General features: G+C 42.8%; 1 protein-coding gene across 2 annotated transcripts in view; it reads left to right on the top strand.

The window, feature by feature from the left end:
• The window catches only part of ADAMTS17 (ADAM metallopeptidase with thrombospondin type 1 motif 17), a 157,345-nt gene that overhangs the window by 114,689 nt on the left and 17,461 nt on the right, over positions 1 to 25,195 (top strand). For both annotated transcript variants that reach the window (XM_039557847.1, XM_039557846.1), the window contains 5 exons: positions 1,270 to 1,427; positions 5,289 to 5,448; positions 7,343 to 7,478; positions 18,881 to 19,085; positions 23,118 to 23,270. In XM_039557847.1, coding sequence (XP_039413781.1) covers positions 1,270 to 1,427; positions 5,289 to 5,448; positions 7,343 to 7,478; positions 18,881 to 19,085; positions 23,118 to 23,270 — 812 coding nt within the window. The remainder of the gene's footprint in view (positions 1 to 1,269; positions 1,428 to 5,288; positions 5,449 to 7,342; positions 7,479 to 18,880; positions 19,086 to 23,117; positions 23,271 to 25,195) is intronic.

Genomic DNA, 25,195 nt, shown 5'->3' with positions numbered 1-25,195 from the left:
ATATCCTAAGCATACTCGGGAGGGTTTGCTGGCTATGGGGGCTTGATCCAAATGGATGACAATGGGAGATTTCCTATTGACTTCCAAAGGCTTTAAACAGCTTCTCTTACTTTCTTGCAACACACTCAGTTAAGTGAGAGCAAAGTTGTGTTCTTTACTGAAAGAGAATAAAATAGGCATGAGATGCTAGAGGTTAAAAAAACATCTTGTTAAAGGCTTAGCCAAAAGACACAGTTAACCTTGAACTAAGGAAGCCCAGTAACACGTGGGATATTCTGTCTGTCTGCTGTCAGGGCAGATTTGATCACGGTGAATGGATCTCCACAAAGGGGCCTGGCACTTCCTGCTGGAACAGAGTCTGCCAATTTTCTCTTCCCTCAGTGTATCACACCAACATCTGGATAACTCTGCTTCCGTTCTAACACAGAAAACACATCAATCCCTAAATCAGCTTGCACTGATGAGTCAACAGTAACGTGATGCCCTTATGGCTGGAGTTGTCTTTGAGTGTTTGAAGGACATCAGTAATCCTGATGCAATAGTTATGCTGGAACAAAGGACATACAACTCCAAGTGTCTTTTCTTCTCAATATTCATCTTCCTTCTGCAGTTGAGCTTTCCATGTTGGCCTTACTGAGGCACAGAGGCACAGGATGGATGTGACCCTACAGCACCTGACCTTATGCGTTTGTGTCCAGCACCTGGACTCTGAAGAGAGGGTGGCCAAGTTCACATTCTGCCCACTGACCAGCCCCTGCTTTGTAACTTGTCTTCTCTTTACTGCTGTGACAGCTGAATGTTAATTTGTTCAATGTTTGGTTATGGAGCACACACAAACTTAGCATCAGTTGTGTTTTGCACTTGCGAATCTTCACGTGCGTATCAACACAGATTTGATTGATCTTTTTCTCAAGGAGAGTTTAGGAAAATGCGGTCTCAAAATCTGGAAACTGAAAGAAAATTCTGCTTGGAAGCTAAATTGCAGAGTTGTCTTGTTGCATTTAAAAGGAGAGTTTAGAGATAAATTATCTATGAATTTTATGTTAATTCTTCGAAATACCTTCATCAACTGAAGTAGAGAGTATATCCAAGTTAGAAACATTACAATGGGCCATGTAAAAGTTGGGGGGGTCTTATTCTTTTAAACTCAGATGCATTACAAGGTTTCTGCGTCTTGTGCTTGAGGTAGCTTGAGACAAAGGCTCAGTAGTCTGTATTGTAATTATAAATTTGCTTGCATTTCATTCTGTGGTGTTTGATTCATTCCAGCTTTAAAAGATTCCAGTAAGAGATCCATTAACAGCGACTGGAAAATTGAGCTTCCTGGTGAGTTTCAGATCGCAGGCACCACTGTCCGGTACGTGCGAAGGGGGCTGTGGGAGAAAATCTCTGCCAAAGGACCAACTAAAATACCACTGCACTTGATGGTAACTTTATATCCTTTGTTTGTGTTTCTTAAGTGATGCAACAGAAAGGGTTTATATCCTAGCTGAAAGTTGAATTTTGATTGTTTGCTTCCTCACCACAGTGTTCTTTTGCAGCATTGCAGGGGCTGGAGAAGCCCAGCTCCCCACTCAAAAAGTGATGCTCTATTCTGAGACAACAGGCAGTGTCCCAGTCAGCTCATGTCCAGTGCAGGATACCCCTGTGTCACAGACAATAGGACAGGTCCATTCTAGAGGATGTAGATTCCCAAGGACCTTTCTTATTTCTTGGACATACCTGATCACACACATAAAAGCTTATTGGCTGAAATGTCCTTTCAGGTTTTGCCAGAATGTATTCTGTGTTTAAGTAGTCTGTTCTCTACCAGAAGAGGTGCAGATCTAGTATGCACAGATGATATATGTGAATTGGAATCTAAGTAGTGACGTAATTGCACACAGAAATGTTCTTTGTTTTCTCTATATTGCTTTTTCAATTGTATGTAGTTTAAGGTGTTTTTTGACATTTTTTCCTAATGTTCAGCATAGTCCTTCTGTTAACCCAGCTTGGTATTTTATGGACAGCCACGTGGCTGAACATGAATGAGAAGTCCACAGGGGTGAGAAGAGCAGGACTGTAGTCCCAGAGCTGTCACTAGTGATGGGGTGACCCACGGGCCAGTCCCTTAATGCTGGTGTAGCCTTAACATTCATATCTGTGAGACGGCTGTAATGATGCCTGTCTTATATATCTGCAGAAAGCTTTACAGGTTCTATAGCAAGGTTTGCATAAAATGATTTTAATTTCTTCATTGTTTCCTGTAACTTTTTTATTCTATTCCATTTTTCTCTGTGCTGTTTCTTTTCCTTGTGAATTTTGTCATGTTTGTTCTCTGAAGGTTATCTGTAAGCACTGCTGAAAATCAGCATTCTCTCCCTTTGCTCACCTGATTTTTTTGGCTTGCTGGTGTTCATTGTGCAACACTTCCTGACCCAGTTTGAAAAGCTCCGAAGATGCCTGAACTTTTCACACACACAAAAAGATGACAGTAGTACTCCACTTTGTCAGTGCTTTCTTGGTGTCAAAATCTGCTGCACAGGAACATGAGGAGTTTTGTCTTTGCTTTCTCAGACAGATGAGTGAGTTTACGGGCTCACAGACCAGTGTAGAGCTGTATTCTAAGAGGTTACAGCTGGAAGAGTCAGAAGTGCAGGGCTGGAGACACCAGCACCTTCCTGGCTCACCTGTGTAATTCAGGGTGTGCCCACTCAAAGGAGGTGAATACAGGCACCTTCTTCACCATCAGAAACATCAGCTTCTGCTTGACTTTGGCCTTAACACGAGCCTTCCCTCCTGAAACCAGGACTCTGACAAAGTATCTTGCACTGCCAAGGTCTTCCTCACCTCATGTGAGAAACAGGAGTTGCACAGGTACCGTTTGGGAAGATGCTGTGCAGGGTTCCTTTGGCAGCTCCTGGAACCTTCCGGGACATTACTTGGTTGAGGTCCACTGCAGTAAAATGTGGTATTGGCACTTTGTGAACTTCAGCATCAGCAGAGCTTTGGTTTTAAAGAAATACTCATTTCCCCTTTGTTAAGGAGTAAGTAGCTAACATAGGAAACCAGTGATTATGAACCAGAGCTTCTCCACAAGCATGCTGTCCAGATACAGACAGGCCCTTTCAGCAGACATAAGCAGAGGAAATGTTCCTTCTTCACCTTCCATCACAGAAATGATTGAAAATGAGGAATGTAAAAATTACCAGACGGTTAAAAAACATGTGGTTTTAAATCACTGCCAGTGGTAAACAAAGCACACATGAAGTCTTTGCTTCAAATCAGATTCAAATCTTTTCCTTGATACAGGGTGGTGGGTTTCGTTCTTTCAGCACAAGAAAGGCAGGATGGTTACCAGTTCCCTCTAAATTCCCTCTATTTAAGAAAACTGTTGTTCAAACAGTGGTGGAATACACTGGACTGACAAAGAGCCAGAAGCTTCAGTCAGTCCATTGTGACCTGCATTTGAAACCAATTATACACACATACACACACACCCCAATTATATATGGCTACGAAATTGCATGAAATTGGTTTCATATGGGCCTTTATATTCACTAGTCTCGCACCCATATTGAGATAATAAGGATTTCTTTTTAGGAGCTGGTTTTTAATACTTAAGGCATTTCTCCAAGTGCATTGCTGTGTGTGTATTTCTTGGAGAAACTGATGTTTGTGTAACAAGGCCTGTGCTAGTCCTCCTCTTGCAACAGAGGACAACCAAACACTCCCAGAGCAGAAAGGGGCTTTAGACATGGCTGACTGATCAATTCTGTAGAACAGGAGTTTGTATCTCTGCACTTCAAGAAAGCCAGAGCAGGGCTCGAGCTCTCTGCCTCTGTCTGCCTGGTATTTGAATTGTGTTTAAAAAACCAATATTCATCTTTGAAATTGTAATGATGGCTCGCTGGTTTCAACCCTAGTGTTCAGTCCTGGTCGTGAGGCTCCCTCTGTAGCTGAAGCAAAATCATGTCTTTGTTCCCCACATCCTCTGGAAGAGGCTCTTCTGCCCAGGGTTCTGCCCTGTGCAGAGCAGCTCATGGGTGCTGAGTGTGTGGAGCTTCCCCCAGTGTTCACAGCTCAGGCTGCCAGGACCCATTTTTTCAGCAAATTTGTTTGGTTAAACAAGCTCCTGACAGCTTTAGTGAGATTATTGGTTAAGTAGGAATGATTTGTGCAAATCTGAAGGGGAAACAATTATTGTTGGGAGAAAATAGCATTTGCAAATTTGTCTTTTTTCAAATGGGCAGCTGCTTGCTCCATTTATGAGAGCCCTGCTTAAAATACCTTATTTGATAAAGCATTGCTCCTGTTTCAGTAGGTGACAAGCCAGCACAATTCACCTGTCTAATGCTATTCAGATTATGAGATAATAAGTATAAGTAAGTTTAAAGCCACAGCATGAATATTACAGTAGTACTTCAGTGCACTTGCGAATAGTGTGGTAACTCAGATTCCGTGGACCCCATACTCCATGGGATGTCTTCCAATCAGTTCTGGATCAAGCCAGGGAAAGTGAGAGCCAAATGAAGTTCAACATGTAAATCGAAACAGGACCAGTACTCTCGTCTGCCTATGGTGAAAACACAAATATTTTTCTCTGTTCCTTTGTTAATAGTCAGGGAATTTTGGAGTAATAACACTGGAGACATCACAAGTGATTCCATAGGAAATAGCCTGCTGCTGGGAGCAGGTTTCACCTTCCTCTGGTAATATGCAGGGTTGAAAATATATGTTGCCAGCAGCTGTATGATATGGCTTTTGCTTGTCATCTGCAGTTTTCTGAGACGTTAAAATCCTGCTGCTACAGCTTGTCAGCAGGAATAGTTATACTTACCTTGAATGCCACATTTACCAGGAGACATGGGGCATCTTTTGCATTAGTTGTTTTTGCTCTGAGAGGCATCACCTTGTTCTTTCAGATGTTTAACTCTAGATGCTCTTTAAAATAGTTGTTACATGAGAAGTGCTGATTTAATACTTCCTGTTGTCTTTCTCTTCAGATAGCCAGTGGCCTGCTGATCACGTGAGGCTGAAAGTTATGCCTTGAATCCCAGGTTTAGGCACCCCTGTGACTGCTTTAAATAGTCACAAATCATAAGCAGTCCTTGCTGCTGCAGTTGCCCTGTTTTACCAGTACTGTTGTAATTTAAGTTTTCTAGCTAAAGATTTGGTTGCCTTTCACGAGGTATTTATATTTTAGGAATTTTTTCCTGTGCCAGCATTTCCAGCAGTGCTATCTCCACAGCCTGTTGGCTCTCCCAGCACAGTATGTTGCAACGGCCTCTCTTTTCCTGCCGAACCAGGTGCTGTTATTCCATGACCAGAATTATGGAATTCATTATGAATACACCATCCCTGTAAACTATACTGCTGAAAACAGAAGCGAGCCAGAAAAGCAACAGGATTCCTTGTACATCTGGACGCACAGCGGATGGGAAGGATGCAGTGTGCAGTGTGGAGGAGGTGGGGACACCGGGAAGCTTGGTGGGACTCCCTGTGTGGTGTTTGCAGGCTCCAGCCACAAGAGAGGTGCCAAGGCATGGTGGAAATTGGCCACGGAAATGGACGTTGCCATAATGAACTCTAAATGAGAGCTTATTCTCGCCAGGTCTCCCAGCTCTTATCCCCATCCCCACAGTTAATTTCCAGCCAGCTTTTTGGCAGGGACACTACTCTGTCACCACAGGCTGGAGCTGCACCTGGATTCCTGCTGCACGGATGGCTCCAGGCGCTGTGTGCAGCCCCATGTCTCCAGCCCCCATCACATTCCTGGAGCAGTGTCTCCGCAGGTGTTCAGGCATGCTCAGGGAAAGGCACTTCCTTCCCCAGGGCTGGAGCAGGGCAGTGCTGCTGTGACAGCTCCTGGAGATTTGCATTGGATGCTCCCATGCTGGGTGGATGTGCTGGGAGCCCAGGAGAACATGGCAAAGCTCCCTTCCCAGAGGATCCCTGCATGTGTCCATACAGATCTGCTGAAGCCCTGGGGGGAGTTGATGCTGTGAAAGCAGAGACTGGTTTGTCAGACACTGTCCATTGCATTTTCAGAGCTGGAAGAAGTAGGTTGTTCCCTGAGGTAAACCTACTTGAATCATTTCCAAGCATTCTGGGCAGTCTTTCTTCACCAGCAGACCCAGTTATTTATGATGTGACATGACAGAAGGAAAGAGTTCATCTTCGTATTTGCAGGCTCACTGCCCTCAGTGCCATGAAATTACAGATTTTTTTCTGTAAATGGAACTCGCTTTAAAATAGACACTTTTACTCATGCATTAAAATAATAATTTTTAAGCCATTTAAGGAAGTTTGTTTGCAACTTTTCTGATTTTTGTTGTAAGACTTCTACATACTTGAATCAAATCAGTGTCTGCCAGCATGGCTCTCGCCAGTAGTAGCTTGATAATTGGTCTTTTACTTTGGTTGTCCAATGCTTTTACTACTTAACCAAGCTGAGAAGGGCCTTTCTCACTTCCATACAGACTTTTGCAAATTTTTTATTAACACGAGTTGTTTTTTATTATCAGCTGCAGATTGTGAATAAACTCAATTTGATGCAGACTTGGGGTTAGAAAGCAAACCTGAGCAACCAAAATAATTAGCAGTTAGGCAAAGTCACACAGTGCAGGAGTGCCACTTTCCTTGTCACATCTGGTCACTGTCATGCTCCCTGTGGCACAGCTTTCCTGATGCCACTCAGTGGAAGGCTGAACCCTGAGGGCCACACTGGGTGAAAGAAACTCCTGATGCACAGTTGATGTGAGAAATGCTGACTCCTCCTGAGATGCCTCCTCCCAGCAAGCGTTTTAAAGCATTGTATCTGGAGGAGCAGAAGATGAGAAATAATTTATTTTGGTGGCTTTCATTTGTCTTTGTGAAATACAAACAAGCCCAGTTAATGACTCTTGAACCTCAGTCACTGCTTTTCATCCTGACTTTCTGCTTGGGGAGCAGCAGGAGGCTGTCCTGTCATTATCAGTCACTGGGCGTGCGAGGTCGTGTGGCTTCAGCATGTCTGCCCGAGGTAATGACAGGGCACAGCTACCTGTGGAGGAGGAACCAGAAATGAAAACAAATTGTTTTCAAGCTCGTTTCCACATTAAACACTAGAAAGAGAAAGCTCAACTTGCTGCTCCTGTGAAATAGTCAATTGCATGATTATTGAGGAAAGATTTGTAGCTTTTCTGAAAAAAAAGCAACCCAAAACATGCCAGTACAAAAGTTAGGCAGAAGTGGAGAATAAGATTTCTTGCAGAGATGGTAGAGTACATCTGGTAGAGAGAGCAGAGGGCTCCAAGCTTTTGAGTTTTGGTTAATGAGTGGATGTGATTTTGTTCAGAGATTTTTTTGATTTGGCTTGCAGGTGAGCGGAAAACCATCGTGTCCTGCACTCGGATCATTAACAAGACCATGACGCTGGTGAATGACAGTGACTGCCAGCGAGTGACCCGCCCTGAGCCCCAGGTCAGGAAATGTAACACACACCCCTGCCAGTCACGGTAAGGAGTTAAAAAACACTAAAAACCAATATCCTTTTCTTTCAGAAACTGCCCCTTTCCAAAGCCTCCATCTGGTGAACACAGTGAAAATGTCTCAAAGTATTGGGACACATTGTTAGCCACAGTAAGCAGCTGTAATACTCATTTCCTTTTGTTGAGCAGGTCAGATTTTCATTACCTCAGACAAAGCCCATTTAATTTGTGGTCAGTAAGGCCAGATTCCATGCAGGCTGCCTTCATGCATTGTTTGGGGATGGTTTTCTTTTCCCCTTGGCTGCCTCCTGGGAGACAGAACAACTTACAGTATAAAGTTAGACAAGAGTACAGTGACCACATATCTAAACTTTTTTTTTTAAAATCAGCACAGAATGGGGTCTGATTAACTGTCAAACAGTACTACAAAAACCCTGAAGTCAAGAAATTAAATTACGATGAAACACATTTTAGATGCTTTCCTCCGTGAGGGTGCTTTTCTCCTCAGTAGTTATTAGAGATCTCTAAAAATAATAAAAATATCCCTTTTTAATTTGGCAAGCACTTTTGGCTGAATTAATTTTGATCTGTGTTGTATTAAAAAAAGACATTTCTGGCCAAAATGACAAAAGACAGGAAGGTAACTTAATTTGTTCCGTTTGTTTGCTAACAAAAAAGTTCACTTTTGCTCTGCAGTGATGTTTAGCATTGTAGAGAGGAATAGACACTCCAATTTTGATAGTAGTTAGAATAACACCAGGATCAGGGGTTTGATCCCTGTATGGGCCATTCACTTCAGAGTTTGACTCAATGATCCTTGTGGGTCCCTTCCAACTCAGAATATTCTGTGATAAAATAAATTTCAGATAAAACTGAACAATACCTTAAAAAACATCTTCAAACCAACCTTCTGGCTCCTGCATCTTGGATAATCAGAAAAGCCAGGGAAATGCACCTACAAAGCTAATTCTGCTAGCAGAAACAATGGGGGAAACAGCAAACAGCACACTTCCTTCTCATTAGACCTGCACTCTGATTAAAGTGCCCTGGAACAGAGAAATGCAGTGTCAGGTCATCCATCAATAAGGCTGGTTCAGGTTTCAGTTTCTGTCTGCACTGCCTGTTACTGCTGCTGCACAGTATTGGAGCTGTACAGCTTTCAATACTGAAAGGTATAATGAGATACCCTCCTGGTGTGTAAGGAGAGCCAAAATCCCAGTGGCTTCAAGGAAACAACTGTCATTTCCATGACGAAGTTCAGTGAGGCTGGGATTTCTGTCATGTTACTCTCTCAGATTGAAACAAGAAGCATCTGCTTGCATTGCTGCCCTGGCATGAAGTACTTCTCCCAGACCTTTTGGAAAGCTGTTGGGAGGAGACCAGAGTGAGCCCAGGCAGGTGTATGGAGGGGTTCCAGGTGGTAGAGATGAAGAAAAGCAGCTTAAAAAGTTCTGGAAGACATGGGCAGCTTCTGCCTTTACCAGCTGAGAGCAAGCACAGGAGGTCCTGGTCGTGAGGTCTGTCACAGCCCTGAGCCCCACAGTGTACTCAGAGGGATCTCCGTGACCCTGAGCCCCTAGAGAAGTCTCTTTGGTGCCATTCCACCATGGCATTGCTGCCTGTCCAGGGCAGTGACAGTGGGTGAGGTTAAATCACACAAAACCTCCTGAGAAAGGATTACTCTGCTCTTGTACCCAGCCGGTGTTCCTTTGGGGAATTGTACCCAGCTCTTAATGTTATTCCAAGGTCTCTTTTCTTCTGTGTGGAGTCACCAAGCAGTTTATAGGCACAGTTTAGCACAGTTCTGCTCAGCTGCAATGAGCTCTGGCGCAGTGACACTCTCGTTGGCCCATTTTTTTCAGAGCAACGACAGCAGACAGTGAATGTGCTTAGAACCCGAAAAGGCCACAGAATCCTTGCTGATGATCTGATAGACCACACTCCCTCACTCCCTCCGTGTAGACTATGCTTTCACACTTAACATGCTTTTAACTGGAAACATTTTCAGAAGCACATTCTCTGTGCCTCTTTAGAATTTAAATTTCCACTTGCGTTTGCCCACCCAGACATTAGAAATGCATGCTTAGCATATTCTCTGACCAAGAACATCTTAAAGAAACCATTCTCTTTCACCATGTCAATGCTTTTTTTATGAGCCCTGAATTTGTTTTAGGGTTTCAAGTAAAATTATTGTAGCATCTTGTTACAGTAAGGTCCTTTCCCGTTTCCACTCAGACCTAAGCCCTTCACCTGAGTTCAGAAGAAGGAACAATGCTTTCCTTTCTCTATTGAACCTGCTCTGTTTTGTGCATTTTGAACTGCATTTGCACTTAGAATTTAAAAGAATCACCTTTCAGAGTATTTATCTCTAGAGAGGGGTCTTTTGGCCTGCACAGGACTGGGTCAGAGGACACTCAGTCTCTGTTTCACTTTTGGATGGGTTGTGTGATTTTAATTCACTATCCTACACTGTCCCTTTGTTTCCTCTCTTAATCCATGTATAACCTGAATTGCAAACTCTTTGGGATGGGGTGAGATCATATTGTTTGAGAGGAGGGAGAAGCTGTTGCTGTTGAGATTGTAGTAAAAATACAAAAATAGCTACCCACATTTATAAAGTGATCAGGAGAAAAAAAGGGTATGTTATTAATAACAGTGTCTTTCTTCCAGCACAATCCCAAAGTGCTTTGTAAATTATATATCCCTTTGAACTTCAGCCACCTCTCAGGAGAGCCAAATAATGTAGGGCAGGGGACAGTACTTTCATGAGGCCAAGGAGATTGGAATTCTCCAACTGCAACCTAGCATCTGAGAAAAACAAAGCAGGATTTAAAACTTGATTGGATACACTGACATGTTTTAAAATTAAACGTCAGAGAAGAGAATTTTCTTAAGGGTTTTGTTGAAACTGGCAAAACTAAAAGAATCTTCCATTCTTTATTATTGTTACTCTTTCACCTTTTAAAAAAAAAATGCCTCTTTTTCTTCCTATTTTATTTTTTATGTTCCTTGACCCTCTTTTTCCATTAAATTCTTTACAGCTTCCTTTCCTGTCCCAACTGCACCCTATTAGCACCTCTTTATTCTAATCCTTTGCCTAGCTCTTTAGATATTTTTTACAAAACCCCGCTGTAACCAGATGGAATCTGGATTCCTGCATGCGGCGCATATGGGTCGCTTCCAGCACGCCGAGCACCAACCCAAATACACCGGCAGAGCCAGCCCTGGGGCTGGCACCAGGCTCAGAAATCACAGATCACATCAGCTGTTTTCACTGAAAACACAGCTCGGCCAGTGGCCACACACTTCTACATGCATGGTTGGGTCTGTGGCTATGAAACTGCTCCCCTCCAATGCAGGAAAAGGACCAAACCCACATGAAATTCCCCAACTGTTAGACTTGTAATGGACTGTGTGCAAACGCTGGTGATTTTTCTCCTCTTCGCTGTAAGAGATTTTAGGAGATCAGGGGCCTGCTGAATATTTGGTGTTCTTACATGGATGCTGAACAGCAGCATAAATGCCAGAAATCCCTGGCTGCATCTACAGAAAACCACAGGAGACCTTGAGCCCTTAGTTTTACTGTTTAGGACTTGAAAATATCTCCTGAGCCCAAGGGTTAGTTTTCTGCTACTACCAGCAGCATATCATAGACTCCTTTCTATAAACTGTGTTTTTTCCGCTGGCTCCTTCCCTCACTAGAAGGCTCTCCTGTGACCTTGCTGTTCATGTGAGTCAGAACCTTTTATTTCCAGCCTAAGTTATTCATTGTCATTTTTCAGCTTTTTTTTTGTGCATCAGCTCTGTTCCTTTTCTTACTGAGTATTTTCCCTTCCTTCTTCTCTGCCTTGGGCTATTTGCTGCAGAATACAACAAACCATTGGATCTCCTCCTTCCATCATTTTTCTGGGTGAAATCCATTACGTTAACTTCTTATTGCTTTCTTCATGGCTGCATCATATTTGTGGCTTACAGTCATTTGAGATGTTTTCCTCCTCATTTGTTTCATTGTATGACCCTTGCTTTAACACAGAAATGCTTGTTATTGGTCCCTGAGCACTCAGCCTTGCACTGTGTGCTGTTCATTTCCATCCTAGCTGTGTTATTGCAGTACTCAAGGTTATTCAGTTCTTCCTGTATGACATCCTAATCCTCTGAGGCATTGACACTGCTTCTAGGCTTTGTATTGTCAGCATTTTCCCCAATTTTTCAGCAATTTTCTTCTTTTTGTGCCAAGGTCATTAATGAGCATACTAAATTAGATCAAATGCAAGACAGACCTTTCAGGAAGCCCAACTGATCTAAATTCCTTTCAGAGCTGATATTCCTTTGCAGCACTAAAGGTAGATGAGAGGCCAGCTCTCACCTCTCATATGAATTACACGATTATATATCCACGTTTCCTTGCATGTCACCAGTAAGCATTTCCCATGCAGCAAAAAGAGTTCTTCACCAAACAGATTAAATCTACCACATTTCCTTTGTCTGGAAAACCAGTTATTTTAGTCAGAGAAATGCAGCCAATGAGTTTTTGCCTGGAGGAACCCTGTCTTGCATCCTTTTACCACTGTGTCCTTGATTATTGTTGCCCTCCAAATCGGCTCTAAAAGCTGGCACACTGCTGAGGTCAGCTCTGTGGTTACATGGATCACTTCCTTCCTTCTTTCATCTCTTTCACTTTTCCATCCGTGGGCTGGAATCCAGCAACAAGCTCTCCAAGGGCTCACACACCACAACAGTGCCCACTGGGGAAAAATCAAGCCAATTCTAAGATTCAGTCAAGGCCCCAGTTGGCTCAGCACCTCAAAAACTTGTCCAAAGGCTGGGGAGTGCCAAAATAATGGTGCCTCAGTGTGTTGGTTGATAGTGCCCATTGCTTTGATTCCTGGTCTGATTTAAACTCATGGTGTGTATCCATATGACCCTGCTGACTGAGAGTTCCTCTAGACTTCACTATATCTCTGTGATAGTGCTCTGTTTAACAGCCCAAGAGTACAGAAATCAGAATAATACAGAAATCAGTCTGTCTCCCTGATTCTGGTCTGTTTGCACCCCATTTCTGTGTGTTCTCATCACAGGTAGATGGGGAGTGAAACAATTTCAGATTTATTTTGTGAAGTGGTAGTCTTGCAAATACTAGAATTTGGGGGGAACAATATGATGGAAAACTCTTTGAGAATGTCAGCAAATTACACAAAGAGCTGTATAGAAATTGCACTAAACTGGAGGCATGTGGGTGTTTGTTATCTGAAGGGACTGAGCTGAACATTTAATGGCTCCAAATAGGTCAGTCCTTTCATTTATGCGGTCAGGCTCTTTTGGAGCCTGTACAAATGTTTATCATGCATAAGGTTCAAAGCCAACAGGTTCAAACCCTTGTCTGTGCCTTGTGCTGAGAAGTATCTTCGATGTGCCTTGGATTTGGTTACATGAAAAAAAAGAAAAGAAGGAACAGCTGTGGAGAGGGTTTCATTTTAGCCTGGAAATCTGGCATAAATAGTAATGTTAGCACCCTCTGATCCAAGGAGGCACCACGTAAGAGCTCATTTTGAAGTACTTCCCAAAGCTGGATTTGGGATCTCCAGAATCAGCTTGAGCTTAATGAATTTGCCAGGACTGTGCTGGAGCGGCTGGAGCAGGGAGTGCTGCGCTCTGGTGGCAGCTCCTCGGGGACGCTGCCTGCAGCAGGGCTCCCACGGGCCTTGCGGGAGCAAAAGCCAAAATTCTGCAGAGCAGAAAGCCTGAGACACTCCTGGGCACCTTTATGAGGGGTGGCTGATGTCCTGCTGTGGGCGTGTCAGATGGTGGTGATCCCCATCCACCAAAGGGAGACAAAAACTCCTGTGCCCCAGGTGGTAGGCAGGTCATCAAGTACCAATCAGTGGCTAATTAGCCACTGAAAGACAGTTTGCTAGTATCTTCCAGCAAATCCAGCAATTCAACTCAATGGAGCAGTTCTGGGAGAGAAGGCTGGGGAACACAGTGTAGAATGAAAAGTGCTCACTGACTGCTGCTAAATCAATCCAAGATGACTTGCTAGAGCAGGAGCTAATTTGGCATTAATTTTCACATGGAGTCATGAGACAGGTGTCTTAGCTTTGGTGTAAACACCCAGGCTGGCTTACATCATGTTCTTTCCCAGTGCAGTGTTTGACTCAACAACCTTGTGGTTGACCATTGCCTTGTTTTAAAATGTTAAATGATCTGTGCTGCTTTGTTTTGAGGCTCTTCAGGCCAAGTGCAGTTCTAACCCACAGAAGAGGATTAGCAGGATAATCTAGCAAAATATTTAATTGTGAAATCCATTCCTCCTGCTGCCTGCTATAATTATCTTCACAGTTTGCATCCTGTGATGGGAGCTGAGAAAAAGGCACTGCTTTTTCTGGAAAGGCAGGAATGGAGCTGAAAACCAGTTGCCCCATTAAAGCTACACTAGCCATGAAGGTGGGTAGGGGAAACTCACTGTGGAGGAGCTCTGAGAGTGCTGAAATTCTGTCTTTTGGTGTAGTGGGGCAGCTGCCAGCAAGCAGGACACCCCCTCACACACCAACCCCACACTGAGCCCTACAAAACCGAGAGATCTGCTCATTTCGGGAAGGAGGAGAGGGAATACAATGGCTTCCATTTAAAAAAAGAATTTCCCAAGGCATATGTAAGTTCTAAAACATTGTTCCATGGCTGATCTTACTGGTGGGAAATTGAAAAAAAAAAAAAATAAAGCTGTCAAAATGATAATCACTAAAGAAAAAAAGAAACCTGTGTGAGTAAAAGCTGGCAAGTCTGTTAGCAGAATGACTACTGTACTGGAAAATTACTGAGCACTGTTTATAAAGGCAATCAGACAGGAATGTTAGTCTTGGAGTCCTACTTTCGACATCAGCAGCTGTATTATTCTACTAGATTCCTGGTACTTTTCTCCAAAAAAAAAAAAAGCCTTCTAGTGACTGGGTGTGGCACAACCTGTTCCCAAAAGACAAGATTCACCTGGTTGTTTTGAATCCCGTTTAGCAGAGAGGTGGTAGAGAGCTTCAGGAGTGTGTGGGGAGAGGACAATCCAATAGCAGAGTGTGTGTGTTTCATGGAAAACACAATTCCATTTGTAAAGAGAGTTTTCTTCTACATAGTCGAGCATGAGCTTAGTTTGACAGCTCTAAGCAAAGTATATCTGTCAGTTCCACATGACTGATTCTCAGAAATCTTTTCCAATTCTCTAAAATTATCCAATGTGAAATCCTGGCCCTGCTGAAAGTTGTTCTGACTTTTGCTTAAATCAGTAGAGCCACAGTTTCAACCGGGTGCCCCAGAAAACTAAGAGTGACTTAGACAGGATTTTGCATCACAAACTGGTGCTAAAGACAACCAGGGCTAACTGGGTATGGAGTTATCCTTGCCTGTACATTAAACTAAAAGGTATTCAATAAAATTTATTGGAAATAGAACCCTCAGATTACAGAGCTTTAGATATGTTTCTGTCACAAGGACTTTTTCAGACTTGTTTTGTAGGAAACTTCCTCTGATGCTTTACTCGACAGTAGTACAGGCTCTGGTTGTATTTACGAGCCAGCTCTAAAAAAAATAGGTTTAATAACAGAAAAAATGTGTTATTGCAAACATGTCTTTGTCTATTACTGTGAAAGCAGGGAAATAAATATCATTGTAGTATTGGGAAGGGAACAACAGTATCCTGTAGGTAGTGAGGGGATGTGTGAACATGGCATGTGTAGTTAGTGGAAGAGAACTCACTGTTCTTCTGCAGGGCTCAAGGCAGAAACAACCAGGTGAAATTTAATGGGCTGCGATATCTACCCCAGAAGATGTAATGGCTTTATGTTATAAGAGGCTGCAAATCTCTGAAAAATGACCTCATGTCTTTTGATTGCACTCCCTTACCCCCATCCTTCAGCCTTGATCCATTTTATCTTCCTAACATTTTTTTCCCAAATATTTCGCTACGAGCCCTCATTTGGAGACATTCATCTCCCCTGGGTTTATGGATATAGTGCTGTAGACAACTTCTTTTTCCTAGAAAATGTGAGAGTCTTAGGCAAGTAGGTAGAGTAGATAATTCAAGGTTAATAACCAATCCAGACCATAGAAAGATCAAATGATGAACTGAATCTCCAAAAGATATTTCAAGTTTGCTCAAGTTTGCTCCAGGGGCCTGCCAGATGAGTGTTGCCAAAGCAGATTAGAAGAACTCCCAAATCCTCAGAAGGGATACTGAGAGGTCAGAGGTTGAGGAAGACTCAAAAGACAAAGATTTAGAGCAGCCCTCTCAGATTGCATGTCCTGCCCATCCCAGCTTTTTGATGCTTTTGAAAATCACACCCTTCTGGGCATATTTTAGCTAGAAAGACAGCCACTGTCTGGGGGAAAATCTCTGCTTAAAAGCTCATCACTTTCTTCCTGAATCTAGCCACCAGCAGGGATCACTTAACTCTTGAATCTTCTGTAGAGGTAAGATTACCAAAAATAATACCAGGGATAAAGCCATCCCTGTGGTTGTGAGAAGGATGAGTGTGTTTGTCACGTAAATCAGTGCTTGTTGGCAAAATGAGAGGCTCTCCAGGGATTCCAGCTGGAGCACTCCCATGGCCCCACAGGAGATAGGTTATAACCTGGGAGGGAAAGACCAAACTGAAAAGAACTCTGGTGTCAAGCAATCCCTAAGATCAGTTTACAGGCTTAAAGTGTAACTGGAAGCCAAATGCTTTCTATGATATACACAGGGCTTAGTGTACAGCAGTTAATTGGCTTAGTTAATAATACAGAACCAGCCTGGGGTTTGGAGTTCCTTTTGACATTGTCATAAAAAAAATACTTACCCTTTTTTAAAAAATCACCCTCTAAGTAGGTCTTGTTGTTAAACACACTCAGGTGTGTTCAGAAGGTGTAATGACAGTGTAGAGACAAACATCTGCCTGTGGTGTAATTTAATAGTAACCATAAGGTGATACTATTTGTACATTACATTTTTCTCCCCTGTGTGTATAGTACTTACATATAGTAACTCTGCTAGTATCTTGCTGCAAATTCCTTCCAAAAATTTGAAACTGGCAGGAATTTTCATCTTTAAGCACTTTATCCATGAATCCCTTGTCTTTCCACGTTGGTTGTGAATGTTGTTGAAATACAGTTGCAGTGATCCTGTGTGTTACAGGCACTAAAACAGTATTTTCAGCTGCCTGTGGAGGAGTTTTTGGGGAGCTGTGGGTGTTCAGGGCGCTGCCAGGACTGCACATAAGACTCACCTTTACTTGTTTGCCAGATTGTTTTTACAAGCCATTGATCCAAGCAGATTTCACTGAGAGGGTGAAGTTTTGAGGTCAAAGTGATCAACCCCTCGGTGCCTTTGAAAATAACCTACTTTACTCATATTATTATTATTCAGACATTTAATGTCACTTGTGTCCTGGATGTGAAAGTAAAACCACCAGTTCAAAATAGCCTTTAATTTCTAAGTATTTCAACTGTCACAGGCAGGGCAGAGTGGGCTGTGAGGTTTCAGAGATCCCTTACAGCATTGCCCCACCTGATTTGTAACCACAGGATTGGGATCGGGGGTGGACACAGTGGATGGTGGCTGATGCTGACCACCCCAAAGAAAAAGCTGGAGATTGTGTTTTCACCGCAAACACAACTTTGTATTGGTACCCTGGGTTTCAGCTCTTGCCCTATGCAATCATTCTTCTCCTGATGATGATAACACTTGTTTTTTCTGTGCTAATTTTCTAGTTACACTCTATCATGGCTGTGCTGGTACTGACTAGAAACCACCAAACAGGTAGAAACCAGGTGATTTCTCCCCTCCGCGAGAGCAACAAACAAAAAAATTAAAAAGGAATTTTCCTTCCTGAAAGGAAAGCCATAACCTTGCTTCTTAAGGCATCTTGGAAATAGCTGGCATGCTGTGTGCTGCCCATCCTAAATGCAAGCTCAGAGACAGCCTCTGCCAAGAATGTATTTTTATCTTTCTTCTTTGCTTTCAGCCCCTTTCCCTTTTTCTTTTGCCAGTAGCTGTAGATCACAGTGAGAGCCCAGTGCTGAAGTGAATATTAGCTGAGTGGAGCCTGGACAGAACCCTTTCCCAGCCCTGTGACTCACATTCAGCTCATAAAGCACAGTCATTTCATCCCTTCCAGGCTTTTGTCAAGAGCTTCCTTCACCCAGATGGATAATTCCCTCCACATTTAATCCAACAGGGTAGAGCCCAGCTGATACCAAGGGGGCCTGGCTATTAATTTTCATGAATACTGATTTCTGCACTTCAGGGCTATTTTTGTCAGCCTTTCAGCCCAGTATTCGATTTCCCAGCTGACATTTTCCCATTCCATAAGAGAAATACCAAGCCCTGGGCCATGGAGATGCACCAAAACTGCAGTCTGAAGAAACAGGTTTGGTGTCTCGCTGGCTGTTTTAGCCAACAGAAATTCACAGATGTGTCAGTCAACTGCTTTAATGCACAGGAACATTTGATCAGGGCCCTGTTCCACAAAAGACAGGTGGCCAGTCTGCCCAGTCCTGCGCAAACCAAATGGCTTCCGCCTTCTCTGTCAGCACAGTCATCAGTGCTGTCACACCAGTCATGGCATTTACAAATTAATTCATGACAGTTGCAGCAGGTGAAGATGTTTCTACAAATGGTGCTGAACTGATTTTCCCCCCTTCAGGAATGGGAAGATAGGAAACAGTTGTTTTGATTCGTTTCAGAGAAGTTACACAATGGCTTCAAAAGAAATGTGGGGAATAAGTTTCTCTACCTGGGTTACAGGAGCCTCCAGCAGAATGAAATAGTAATTCTCAGCAGACCTGTTTTTGAGAAGTCTTGTTTGGGCCACTTACCATAATAGACAGCCATTGGGTGACAAGTAAAAGATTCATGGTATAGGGATACTAATCTGGATGACAGTCCTAAATAACAGGCTAGAAGGTCAATTGCCTGGTGAGAAAGGCATGAGAGCCTTCCTGTGCTCAGTGACTGCCCAGCTATTGCTCCAGTCCCTCACTCCATCTAGGAATGCCTGTAATTACAGAGAACATGCTCCTCACTGACAGATTGCAGGAAGCTAAAGATCGATGCTGCTTGTCTTTTAGAAAAAACGTCCTTCCCTCCATCCCTCCTCCTTCAGATCCTTCTTAGACACTTTATTCACTGCCTTGTAGTCCTGCTCTGGTGCTTCCAGCAGTTGCTGCAGTCAGTGGAGCTGGAAGTCAGAAGGGAATATTCACTTGCATACTGACACACCAGCTTTACACACTTCAGCTCCCAAAGAGGAGCTGTGTGCTGTCATCCCAAAGGTGATGACAACACAGCACCATCAAAGCACCCACAAATCCAGGAAGACCTGCCCGTTTCTCACTGGGTTTAAATGAAGCATAATGTTTTATCCCAACAGTTTGCTAACATTTATCCTCTGGCTCCTTCCCAGGTGGGTGACTGGCCATTGGAGTCCCTGCTCTGCCACCTGTGAGAAGGGTGTCCAGCACCGGGAGGTCACTTGTGTTTACCAGCTGCAGAACGGCACCTATGTCAACACCAGGGATCTTTACTGCCTGGGCAACAAACCAGCCATGGTGCAGAGCTGTGAGGGACGGGACTGCCTGTCCATCTGGGAAGCATCAGAGTGGTCAAAGGTAGGAACTTCACCCAAGGAAGAAGCCAGACTGCTCAGAGCTCTGGATGCATTGGCCTTAATCCATGGTTCTCATGGTCAGCATCCTTGCAGCACTGGAGCACTGGGCAGGACTCTCATCTGTTGAGATGAGCAGTGAGGAGCTGAGGTTTGGTTTCCAGACTAGATGAATTAGTAAGACAGGGTTTAGATATGCTCTAGTGACTATATCTTTCCATCTGAAAACTGACCAAGAAGGAAAAATGTTTCACTGACCTGAGGCCAGAAGTATAGTAACCCAGTAGGGCTTCTGGCTTCATTTAAATGTGGTATGAACAAATACCAGGCTTATCAAGCATGTGCATGTTACCGAGAATGTACAGTCTTTGGGCCCTATCCAGCCTTATTTTGTGTAATTCCAAGAACGTGAAAAAGCTGGTTATACTTTGTATAAAAGGTGCATCTCCAAGTAGTTGCAGAGTTAAGAAATTTTTCCCAAGAGTTACGAATGCATTTCTGATGTAAATAATGTGTGGCCTAGACAGGTGCCCTGTGTTTTGTTTAGCAGCAGAGTGATCTGGGAATGTGCCTGCGGTTCATGACTAGGACTCAGCTAGTACAGGGCAACTTTGTCTGAACCCTGTGAGTAACTGTCCTTACAGGATGCCTATGCTCACTTTGATATTGTATTTGTTAGGCTCACCTGAGTGATGAGATCCTTTCACTCTGGGTGCAGGGTTGCAGCTCTACCAGCCTCATTCCAGCCTGGCTGTCCAGGAACAGCCCTTTCTGTGGGAAGAATTCCTCATTATTCACCTCTATTTGAAACAGGGAGCTCCTGTTCAAAACGTTGTCAAAGAGCTTTTGCTAAATATTATTGTTAGACATGTGCTTAGAAGTCACAGAAGCTCAGGATAGGAAAGATCCTAAGGAACAGTGTCTCCTCACAAACACAATGGGATTCATTGTGCACCTCCTGGACCGGAAATCTTAGTTTGGCAAGAGAGATGATGGTTAAGTGAGAGCAGTGTTCCCTTTCAGTGGGGTGCTGGATCTGTTCACTGGTGCATGAGTTCTTTCACTACAAAAGATGTGCAGACGTAGTAAGTAGTAAGTTTTCTGATAGGTCTTCTGTGTGTCGTTCCCCTTTCAGATGATGCCCTCTTTATTTCTTATAGCTAAACCAGCTGAACTGTTTATAGCTGAGATTAGGGTGCAATTCCTACCTGGTTTACATGTGGATTTTTTACTTGAGTCTTTTGTTAACAATCCCTGGTACTTCTCTCTCCCTTTTATGAGAGTAAGTCAAGTTACGGATCAGTGGAAATCTTCCATATCCGTGACCATGTAACTCCTTTGCAAATACACAGCATTTTTAGATAATTTTTTCAATAGCTGGTTTACTTTTCCTTTGATACATTTATTTACTTTTGTTGCATCTGTAACTGTGCACTTGTGATTTTAAATTTGTTATTCTGGCCCATTTCTGCTGTTATGAAGCACAGTTGACTCCAGGACATGTTTGATGCTCTGCCAGTGTGAACCCTTCTCACACCTAGGACTTTCTTCAGTGGTAATCACTTTATTGCTTAGCATTTTAATCTCATGTTGTGGAATAAATATCCCTGTAATTGTATCATTTTATCAATCAATTTTCTGATCTATTTTTTTTGACTTCTTCCTTATACAACACAGTTGACTGCACTGATGTCTGGTCCCTGGTCAAAAATGTGTGTTTTCACAGTAAATTCCAATGCAATCTTCATTGTGGAAAAAATTAAGTTCCCCTTGTATTGCCAAACACTTGAGATTGTTTTGGAAAAAGTACCGTTCAACCCATTTTGAATGATAAAAATAGAGGCTGTCAGGAGAAGGTGAATGTTTCTACTGTTAGAGAGCTAGAGTGAAAAAAAATATGGATTTCCTTCAGATAAAGGAGTTGTGTCTTAACTGCAAGTTGTGTTGCTCCATTGCAAAGCCTCATGGGATTTGCCAAAGTAATTTGTTAATAATATAAGACTTAATGACCTCAAGTGGACACACAGAAAATGGGCATATTAATTTGTGGACTCTCTTTAAAATCTATATATTAAGAAATTCTTCATGAAAACAGATGACTTGAGGAAAGGAAAAAAACTCCTAAAGAGGGTGATTTATATATGACCACCAAAGATTTGTTGGAAACCTTCTTGCTCATGCTGTTTTGTCTAGGAAAGTATATGCAGTATTAATCTGTGAATGACTTAAAAGCTGTGGGAAGAACAAACAGTTGGTGTTTTTCCCAGACTTGCTTGTAAAACCCACCTAGAGATTTCTCCTACTGTGAAAAATACTCCCACTTCAGCTTGATTTACTTCGAGTAAATTGGACCGTTACAAAGATTTTTATATATTGTGCTTTGTAGTCTGAGATGAACGAGTGCAACCTTGAGGAGTCCAGCCGGGGGCCTGAGGAAAATGATACATAGTTTGGGAAAGTCTATCCAACTTGGGGCAAATTCATGGCTTTAAGGTACCATTTAGGGAGCTCCAGCCTGGGATCTCCGGCAAGCCTTGCACTCTGAGCAGTCCAGCAAAGCATTTTGTGGAATTCTGCAAAGCTGGGAAGAATTCACCCCCGTGTCTTGCACAGCTATACATTGTGCTCCTTACAAAGATGTTACATCCGTAAGGGGGTCACACCATGAGCAGCCCACAGTAAATTAAGTGGAAGGTTTCCCAGATTTTCAAGAAGTCACTTTGTAGTGCTGTGAAGTATTTAAAGGCATGTCTATTTGCTTGCCAGCTCATAAACGCTTGTCATTCACGTCCTTAACAAGGCCAGCAGGTCAGAACTGCCTGGATTGTGTTTTTAAGACAGTTAGACAGGCATGCTGAGATTTGTCCATTTGATGTAATTTATATCAAGCTGATGCTTGTATCCAGCATAGACCCCCTGGATGGAGAAGCTTCTTGGAACACGTTCAAAAGACCTCACAGAATATCTCATATCTTCACTATTTATTCAGTGTCACATCAACTGTCTTTTCCCTGCTGGCCCCCTGAAGGGGAGAACTTGACATGCCAGAGGAGGTTAGTTTTTATCTCAGCTGGTACATAGATCATTTTTCCACCCACCTGTCCCCAGTGGCTCTGCAAGACAATTTCTCACTCTTAACCACTGCAGTGGCGTGAGAATGAGGAGCAGGCAGACTGGCTGTGCTCAGGGCTCATGACAAGAACTCAGGTGGCCGTGACAGCAGACCTGGTGCTCTATGACCGAACTGGTTATTGAAAACAGAAATTTGGATTCAGTTCATGCCAGTGTCCTTTTCCCACCTTGTACAGCCAAGAAAATCAAGACGAATTCTCCATTAAACAAGAATTTCCAACCATTGGCAAAGATAACAAGTGAGTGGCCGGATATCCCTGCTCTTTAGGTGCTAATTCCATAGAGCCCAGGCACAAAACCAGTTGTGGATAATTTGTGCTCACACAGTAAATGTCTGTTAAGAGTTTTTCAGAATTAAGATAGCAATGAGCATTTGGCAAATCAAAAAGTGAAGGTGATGTGTGTGTTTCACATTAGAACATGTGTGAGAACTGTGACTTTGCCATGATATTTACAAACTGTGCTACAGAAACATGTTTGTAACAGTGGTCTCATGCTACTGTCATTTAAAATTGCATTTAACACCTCATGCTGTATCTCACGATACATGAAGGGATGTGGCAGTTCTGTATAGATCTGAGTGTGTCCATCTTCAGCATGAATGAGGAGCTCTTCAACACAAGATTTAGTGGCATGAGTTCTAGCAAAAAGCCAGCTAGCGTTTTTCAAAGAAGGTTGATTTTCAGAATTGCCATTTTTCATAAGTAAAGTATTTTGCAAGCAGTCATCATGCTTTTCAAATTACTCATGTATGAGTGGCTTAGATTATTGTAATAAAATCTTACGGATTACAATTTTCCTCAGTGTTCATAACCCCAGCTTTTCCTCTGAGCTGTGTTACCAACATAAAAGCTATCATTTCTAAGTACCATGTAACAAAAACCAAACCCCTGGTTTTTTGCAGTGCTCAGCAGACTGTGGCAGGGGAATTCAGAAAAGAACAGTGATGTGCACAAACTCCCAAGGCAAATGTGATGCAGCCACCAGGCCGAGAGATGAGGAGGAGTGCGAGGATCACACAGGCTGTTATGAATGGAAAACAGGAGACTGGTCCAAGGTAACAACGAATACTTCGTGGTGTTTTCTTTCTGAGAGCGAAGATGCTCAGGGTGCTGAGCTCCCATGTGCTGTCTGCATTAATTTGCAGTTTAAATATTTAGGAAACAAAGGTTTAATTGGTTTTCAGGGTAGTCTGGGACCTACACACATAGTCCAGTCCTAGACTCATTCCAGCCACCTGAAATAAAAGAAAGGCTTGAGTTTAAAGGCAGAGTCAAAACCATCAGTCCCTTCCTCAGTGCTGGAGCTTACCTTCACTTAGGCCTGTCTGAACTTTGTTTCTCCAGTGACATCAGTGGAATTAATTCCTGAATGCAGTGGATTAAACCAGAGCAGAGTCTGCTCTGCATTTGCATTCTGATCTTAAAGTAATATGAGGTTTTGCTTGGGAAGGAGACCTGGCAGTGTGAGAAACTCAGCCCTTGCCAGTGTTGTTCAGAAACCATCCTTTACATTACTGACTTTGTGTTTGCATAAGGGACTAAAATTTCCCAGCAATATTATATTCAAGTTTGGTTTTATCTTATCTTTCTAACTGTGCTGTTCTTTAAACAGAAAACCTACTTTGTGTTCTGGAATGTACGGCATGTGTAGAAACCACTGGGATACAGTAGTTGCACTTTGCTTTCCAAAAACCCAAACTCCAGCAAGCAAAATCCAGTGAAGCAGAGGCCCAGGATGGGCAAATTGGCTTATCTGTGATTGCATTTTTTTTTGGAATTACAATTTTGTATATACCCTGTCATAAATACGTGCATTTAATGGTGTCAGTGCTGGAGAATGCAGGAAGAACCTGCCACATACAGAGTGTCTGTATTTGTGCTGAGCCAGGAATTTATGTCACAAGATGTTTACAGTATTGAACATTATTTTATTCATAACCTGGCACTCTAAAGTCTGTGCAAGCTGGCCAAAACAAACAGTCCCCATGTGTTAACAGGTGAAATAACATTATTTATTTAGTTATTTATTTGTGGAATACTAAAACATTTTGGCATGCAAACAGGATTCTCTTGATAGGGAGGAATATGAAATAATTGTGTATTCACCGGTTACATGGATTGGAAGTTCAGTGTTGTGTGAACAGTTCCAATCTGATAAAGATGTTGGCTCACTGCTGGGAGGGCTGCAATCCTACATGGGTCACAGTAAACAGTGTTGTTGATGGGTTTAGTGTCTGCATGTGAGCAGGGCAGGATCAGCTCAAAATCTCTTGTTATTTGTGATTCTTAACTCAGGAGCAGGATCATCCATGTGGAGGAGGGCGCAAAAGCTTGTGTGCTGCATATGTGGCCTGCTTCTGTCTTCAGGGAGCTTGTGCCAGTGCTCTGCTTCCCAGGAATTTCACCCTGTGTGAGTCCAGCAGGATGTTCTTGGACTTAGATTTGGTTTATAATGAGCATTTAAAATTCTAGACATATTGGTTAATTCTGACTGGACACTTAGGTCACACAATTAGATTCTTACTCCCTGAGCAGAGGGGTAGAGATTGCTAGAAAAGGGTAGGTCCAATTCTTAGAAGAAAATGTATTGTTCCAGAAACCCAGATAGCTGAAATGTTTGGTGTGGAATTCAATTCTTCACAAATCCTGAGTGAAGGATTTTCATCATGAGGATCCAGAAGCTTTAATACAGGGCTTGGACTTAGGAGGGGAGCCTTTACAGCTATCAGCAACTCTGGCTTAAAACAGTTCCTCCTTTAAGGAGAAACACAATGTCTGTAGCCATTAGATTATAGTGAACTCTTCGAAATTCATTCTTCCAGGGCAAAATTCCACTGTAAAACATTTGTTCCCAACCCTTTAAAAGTCACTGTGAGAGAGCTTTGTGCTGACTAAGACAGAAACTTTTTCTGTTAACACAGATTGATCTCAGAACAAGCAACAACTTTATGCAATTAATGTGTTGTGCATTTGTTGCTTA

The sequence above is a fragment of the Corvus cornix genome, chromosome 10 (assembly GCF_000738735.6).
Source record: "Corvus cornix cornix isolate S_Up_H32 chromosome 10, ASM73873v5, whole genome shotgun sequence".
NCBI lineage: Eukaryota > Metazoa > Chordata > Aves > Passeriformes > Corvidae > Corvus > Corvus cornix.
The sequence above is the reverse complement of the archived record's forward strand: the minus strand, read 5'-3'. Positions and strand labels throughout refer to the sequence as shown.